At 37.4% G+C, this 7242-nt stretch overlaps 1 protein-coding gene across 1 annotated transcript in view; it reads right to left on the bottom strand.

The window, feature by feature from the left end:
- smarcb1b (SWI/SNF related, matrix associated, actin dependent regulator of chromatin, subfamily b, member 1b) overlaps positions 1-7242 on the bottom strand; it is a 10757-nt gene continuing 3515 nt past the window's right edge. Inside the window, exons 5-9 of the mRNA XM_067423832.1 lie at positions 6186-6313; positions 5028-5194; positions 3709-3899; positions 568-699; positions 1-450 (exon numbers count right to left, since the gene is read on the bottom strand). Of these exons, the coding sequence (XP_067279933.1) occupies positions 411-450; positions 568-699; positions 3709-3899; positions 5028-5194; positions 6186-6313 (658 nt within the window). The 3' untranslated portion in view covers positions 1-410. The remainder of the gene's footprint in view (positions 451-567; positions 700-3708; positions 3900-5027; positions 5195-6185; positions 6314-7242) is intronic.

The raw sequence follows: 7242 nt of genomic DNA, 5'->3' as shown, positions 1-7242 counted from the left end.
TACAATTTGCCATTGTCTTTATTTAAAAAAAGCAAGTCAAGTTCATAGTATGCATTAGCACCTTTAACAAAAAACAATACTCAATCAAACGTTCTCAACAGTGTCTTGTTCTTACAACTAGACAAGACAGAAGTCTCTATAACTGGAGACCAGAGAAACGGCAACGGCAGGCATTCTAATGAGGTGTCCCGAACAGCCTCTCTGAGCGCTGTAAAGCCTGGCTGATGCAGGATCAGAGGTTAAAGGCCCGGTATTAAGAAAGTGTGTAATGCTGTGTGGGTTGAGGAGGTCAGAAGACCGGAGGAATGTTATTTAGAGCGGTGTGGATCTGTGCAAAGGCCTCCAGCAACCCCGAGGCCCTTCGAGAGACTGTGAGCTTATCGAGTGGCAGCATCCGTAACGTCCTGTCTTTACCAGGCAGGGGCGGTGTTTGCAAGTCGTCGCATACGCCTGTGAAAAAAAGGAATATTATTTAGATGAAATATATATGAATTCAGGATAAATAAAATGTATGCTAAAATAAATAAATAAAATGGAGTTTAGTAGGCATCGTCTAATTTTTCTCACCTTGTGTTTCTGTCCTGGTCTCTGATCTTCTTCTCCATCTCCGCGTCTGTCAGGGTCTCCAGCAGAGGGCACCACTGGTCGGCATCACCTGTGTTCCGAATGGCAATCTCCACCGTTGGTAATGGGTTCTCACTACAGGAAACCAGCCAGATGGAGTCAGAAGTGGACAGCATCACTTAAACATCATGGAAGACCAATGATGCTTCATTGATGACCACTGAGGCACTAAGGTGATGGATAATATCTAGAAATATCTATTACACTTAAGGAAAACTATTTATATACACTGCCGTTCAAACGTTAATTTATTTTTTTGTAATGTTTTTAGAAGAAGTGTCACATGATCCTTCAGAAATCATTCTAATATGCTGATTTGCTGCTCAAGAAACATTTATGATTATTATCAATGTTGAAGCATTGTTTTTTTTTTAGGATTCTTTGATGAATAGAAGGTTCAAAAGAAGAGTATTTATCTGAAATAGAAAGCTTTTGCAACATTGTACAACAGTTCAAAAGTTTTTTGGGGGGAAGAACATAAAATTAATATATTTATTCAGCAAGGATGCATTAAATTGATCAAAAGTGGCAGAAAAGACATGTATAATTTTACTTAAGATTCTATTTAAAATAAATAATGTTCTTTTGAACTTTATATTCATCAAAAAATCCTGATTTTTTTTTTTTACACAACTATTCAACATTGATAATGATCAAATGTTTGTTGAACAGCAAATCATCATATTAGAATGATTTCTGAACAATCATGTGACAGTGAGGACATGAGTTAAGATGCTTTGCATCACAAAAAGTAAATTGCATTTAAAAAATATATTGAAATAGAAAACAAATAAATTGAAATAGAATTTTTTTTAATCAAATAAATGCAGCCTTAGTTAGCAGAAGACTTCAAAAAACATTACAAATCTTACAGTTCGAAAACTTTTAAAATGCAGTGTAAATCATATGATTTACTTCTAAACATCATACAGAAATCAAAGCCATGCTGTGGCAGCACATGCACGGGTCAAACAGAGCAGTCACCAAACCACTGTCTGTTCTGGTATCACTAGGTTTATACTATGTCATTTTTAGGAGGAAAACTGCATTATGCATATACAGGGTCCTGCAAAGATATTAAAACAAAATACATGAAGTAAAGATGAAAGTACTCAGCTTCCCAGGGTATGAAACGTGGGGGTAAGAGGGAGAGAAGATCAAGAAATTTTGAAGTATATTGACCTGAAATCAGACCTATTGGACATTGGGAGAAGCAAACAATTAGAAGGTTATAGCAAAGCAAAAACAAAAAGCAATGAAGTTAATCACAAAAACTCAGTCTTTTAACATGTTAACTGAACCGCAAAGCGAACAATGTGTCATTTTCACCTGTGATCTACAGACAGGATGATCTCAGGGTGAAAATGTAATGCTAACCCTCACAAACCCTGACCTCTAAAAGGCAAAAGTAAGGTTGCAAGCCATGCAAGAGAAAAGCAACGGAATTAAGAATCATTATGGAAGCAAAAATCAAATGTAGGCTGTACTGCAGGGAGAAAATGTAGTTACTATACAATAAACGGAGGAAAGAGAAACAAAACTACTTCAGGGCACAATAAAGAGAAATCACAATGCTTAAAAGGTTGTCTGCTTGCTGTCGCACAAATACATGATGAGATTGTAAAGAACCAGTGGATGGCCAAGACCGCATTAAAAATGGTCTCAATTTAGTGGCGTAAACAAGACATGCCATGTGTGTTTGTGTGTATATGACCACATATTGGAAATTTTACTTCATACGACCTAATAACACAGTAAATCATTGTTTAAAATGGAAACAGGCCCCAGACATCTTTACAGACACACAGGATATACAGATACAAGTCAAACAGGGCAAACAAGCACAGACATCAATGTAAAACAAGTCCCTCCCAATAATTAGAAATGGCCAAAATTGTCCTGCCCAAAATGTGAAATTCTTGCACTGCACTTCATAACTGCTCTATATGTTAGGATGACAAAGACTGTAAAGTTACTTTTAGTCTGTTCTGCCTATGTGCATCATTATATGTGGGGTGAGGTTGTGGAATAAGTTGGAGCAGGTGTTAAAATATTGTACAAACAGTTTAAAAAGTTGTATAAAATCGAGTTACTAAAAGGTTACGAGGTGGAACAAGAATAATGAGGGTGGGTTTTTATTTTTTTATTTTATTGGTTGTTGTTTCGAAAAAAAGGAAAAGAAAGAAAGGTCTAACAGCACTCGTCAATATCAAAATGATTGAGATCATTTTGGCCACAATCTTACATACACTTCCTTTAAACATTTATTACTACTGATTAACTTCTTATTACTTGCCATAAAAATGGCAAGAAGTGAAAATGCCATATCACTTCTTTTCACTCCACTTGTTTGTGGCTGCTATGAGTTTTATAGTTCCTTGCTTGACAGTGATTATAATGCCCTTCCAGACACATCTCTCTCATTGGTAAATAGTTTTTTGTGGTGAGTGAATTTAAAAAAAAGAATATTTGTATAATTAAACCAACACTCAAAGAAGTTGGATCATTTTAAAGGAATGCATAGTTTCTTTTCTTTCTGTGAAAAAAACTTAATAAGTTCTCGGTCTGTTTACAAAATATCTACGGATTCTTGGGTAAATTCAAGACAATATTACAGGCTAGGGAAATAATTAATTCTCCGCCTTATGACAGTGAAGTGGCTGTATAAATACTAAAGAACAAATCATGTCTCAACAGTGAGCCACAGAGGGAAAACCACAGCGAGTGTTCCTTTACACTCAATGTGCAGTTTATAAATGAGTTTGGAGATCATGTCAGCAAGCAGTGATTTTCAAAACAAGAAACTGTCCTAAAATGACTACAGGGAATCCAGTGTTTCTAGAGAGGCTTGTGCATCAAAAAACCCACAAAACCACATAATTTATGGACTGCTGCATAAAAAAAAGACCATCATCATCCTGAAATGATGATCCTGTCTAAAAGGCACACACATTTTATATCAAATTTTCACACACTGTGAAGCAGAATAAACGTTTTGTGCTTGTGTATAAGAGAAAGCTAAAAAATAACTTGAACTTGAGCATTAACCCACTGGCCAGTAGTGGAAGTGCATGTGTTGCCCACCTGAAGGCGTACGTCCTCTGGTGCCAGCTGAGCTGTCCACGGATGCTGTAGGCGATGGTGGTGACGAACTCTCCTCCAAGGCCCAGCTCAGAGCAGAGCTTCAAAGCAAACGTTTCTGGCGAGTTCTCCTTCTCTGACATGTCCCATTCGAACTGGTCCACCAGAGAGATGTTCCCCACATGGATGTTTAGCTGAAAGCACATTGCAGGTCAGTAACGGAATTAACCTCATGCATTATGACTGGTCGTTTTTCACCATAGGCTTTATCAGCATTGTCTTCTCTTCCGTATTTGTTTTTAATCCGCAAACAAAGATTTGAATGGTTATGAATCAGTGAATCGATTCAGAATTCGGATCACCAATGTTACACGATTTCAGCAGTTTGACACAAGATCAGAATCATGAATCAATACGATGATTCATAACCATTCAAATCTTTGTTCGCAGATTGAAAACCAACACAGAAGAGAAGACAATGCTGAATAAAGTCGTAGTTGTTGTTATTTTTGGACCAAAATGTATTTTCGATGCTTTAAGAGATTCTAACTAACCAACTGATGTCACATATTGACTACTTTGATGATGTTTTTATTACCTTTCTGAAAAGGGACAGTATACTGTGCATACATTCAATGGAGGAACAGAAAGCTCTCTGTCTAAATATAAAATATCTTAAACTGTGTTCCGAAGATGAACGTCTTAAAGGTGTCGAACGACATTAGCGTAAGAAATTATTGAAAGAATTAAAATTTTTGGGTGAACTAACCCTTTAAAGCATCATGACATGGCATCAAGTCGATTAGTCTGTGCAACCCTATTAAAGAGTGGAGCATTTGAGTCGCATGTACAACTAAAAAACTGATGGGAGCAGCCTTGGTGGAGAACAGTGACTGGATCTAAAACCTTAAAATGACAGCTCATATCTCCATCACTGCAAGATGCCAAAAGGGAAAGCACACACTAACAGTAGGCAGGCGTTAGTGCAGTGCTGAGCAGCTCTCTCGCATTGTATGATGTGACAGACAACTAGTTGCCCAGTCTGGTTCAGTTCACACAGCACAGGTTTTTCTGAGAATGGGGTTGTGAAAATTTACAGGTGAGAGTTTGGTTATAGAATTCGGTTGCACTCCCATAAATAACCGAACTGTGTGTGAACGTAAATGTATTAAGGACTAAAATACAGGACTGACAACCGTATTCTTCTGCTGTGTGAACACAGCCACACAGAGACCATTTTTCAGACAAAAATTAAAATCAGGCTAATTAAGTCCAAAATGATCAAAATGAACTTTGCTTTTGGGTACCACTGTAAAACACACCTTAATGATGACCCTCTGGTCTGTCTGCTCATCCAGAATGCTGTCAGTAGGGTAGGACTCGATCTGCTGTCTAATGGCTGAGGCGATGGCAGGAACGAAGGTAAGAGGATTCAGGTCCAGGTCATCACACAGGATCTCAGCAAACATCTCTGGAGTCATAAGTTTCTCTGGAGATGCAAAATTTTATTTTAAAAACTTTTAATTTTTAAATTTTAAAAACTTATTTTTAGATTATGGGATGAAAGGCTGCAGTGATGAACAATGTAGCTCATGTTGAGCGCATAAAGGCAGCGATCTTGAGACTTTTGTACCTTATTGTAATAACTCTTTGGGAGGAAATTATGCTTAACGGTCATGAAAACACATGCATTGAGATTTTAACCACCTACACACCTGTGTGATCTCCGTTCCTCTGAAGCTGGACTTATTTGTTCTGCTTACTCTAAAAATCTATAAAAAAATCTAAAAAGTTTAAAATCTATGGGTGATATGGGCTTTTTCTAGACTGGGTAAACCCAGCCTGATCTGCCAGTGATTTGATTTCGCCCTGCAATTCAGTCTGGAAACCTGTACATTCATTTCTACTGTTCTGTTACACTTTTGTGGGAACCAATCACAGACTGGCTTATCCACCTGGCACGCTATTGGCGGGTTTAACACAATGACAAATAAGAGAAACGATGGGTTGAAGATTGGTTGAAGGACTATACAATTGCGTACAGATCAGATTCCCCAGACCAATGTTCAATCTTAAATTGAGCTTGGTCTGGTGATAGCCAGACAAGGCTTTTTCTTCAATTCCTCCAAAACGTTTGAATTCTTTGCCTGCTCAGATTGAGCAAGCTGAATCCCTTAGTGTTTTTAAATCTTCCCTTTAAGCGTATTTTTTAGGGTAGCTTTTAACTGATTATTTTGTAATTGTAATTTTTCTTTTTATTTGTTGAACTTTTAATAGCATGTTTTAATTGGTATTTTACTTTCATTAATGCATTGTTGGTATAATTGTATGTTTTACTTGATTTTATTCCTGTGAACCACTTTGAAATGCTAATTTAAAAGGTGCTATAGCAAATAAAGTTATTATTATTAATAATTATTAAATGTGAGCTTTCTGAAAAGCAAAGTCAACAACGATTTTGTATTTTGATACCGCCTTACCATTCATGTTCCAGGTGAAGGCATCCCTGAGTTTCTGCCCATCAATCTCCATGTCCAGCCGGATAGGCACCAGTACCTCTGCCTGGGATGCATTTTCGTGGATGACTGCCGGGTCGTGGTCATCGAAACTATCCATTAAAGGAAAGCAGAGACCCATAAACACACTCTATAATTAATTAACACCATGTGGGACACACGTGCTCCTAAACTCCACACCAGGGCTCTGATTCTGAACAAGAGCCCATATTTTTCCTTTATGTCGTGCCCTTTTCTGACACAACAAATGCCTGAATGTTTAACAGCCTACATAAGTGATTATGTGACAGATTTAAAATGGTTTTCTTGTAAGTAATGAAAGCAGAATGGAGTTGTTTTGGACACTGGAGAATTGCTTTAAACCAATGGCTGGCTGGTGGCATTCCAGTCTGAACAGTCTCATTTAAAGTCAACCATTGACATTTACCACAGTCCTCAGAAGGGTATGTTGATTATTGCAAGGGCCATTACGTTCAGCTAAATATCCCAAAAGGACTTCCTCTTGGCATAAGATGATATAGGTCAATCAAGGACCTAAAACCACAAATGCATCTGGCAGTTTTTGTTTGTCTTATAAACGGGAACTTTCTGACCATTTGGACCTTCATTAGGTTATCTTTTTGTGTGGGAAGTGAGGAATGGAAGAACTTCCGCATGTCCAAAGAAAAATGAGCCTATCAAGGGTATTTGCTTTTCATAACATAATCAGAAAAGATTCTTAGCGATAAACAACATAACCTGAGAAGAACCTCTTAGCAATAACAAGCCAGTTTTTTGGATTATTGCTTCATCTGCTGACCCAAAACAACTCATGGGAAGTATATAGAGGAAATGTGGTTTGGTTCCTTCATAAACATCCTCTGGTTTGATATTGCCCTGATAACATCATGCTACTAACAGTTGCTTGAAGAAATGAGTTTTTCATTTCTTAATTCAATTTAGATTGAGTACCATGCTGATGATTGCTGACAGGTCTAACCTAAGAAATGTTTAAAGACCCATGAAATGCTTGATGAGCTCA

This window comes from Pseudorasbora parva, chromosome 18, assembly GCF_024679245.1.
Source record: "Pseudorasbora parva isolate DD20220531a chromosome 18, ASM2467924v1, whole genome shotgun sequence".
NCBI lineage: Eukaryota > Metazoa > Chordata > Actinopteri > Cypriniformes > Gobionidae > Pseudorasbora > Pseudorasbora parva.
Note: the sequence above shows the minus strand (reverse complement) of the source record. Positions and strands in the feature narration are given on the sequence as shown.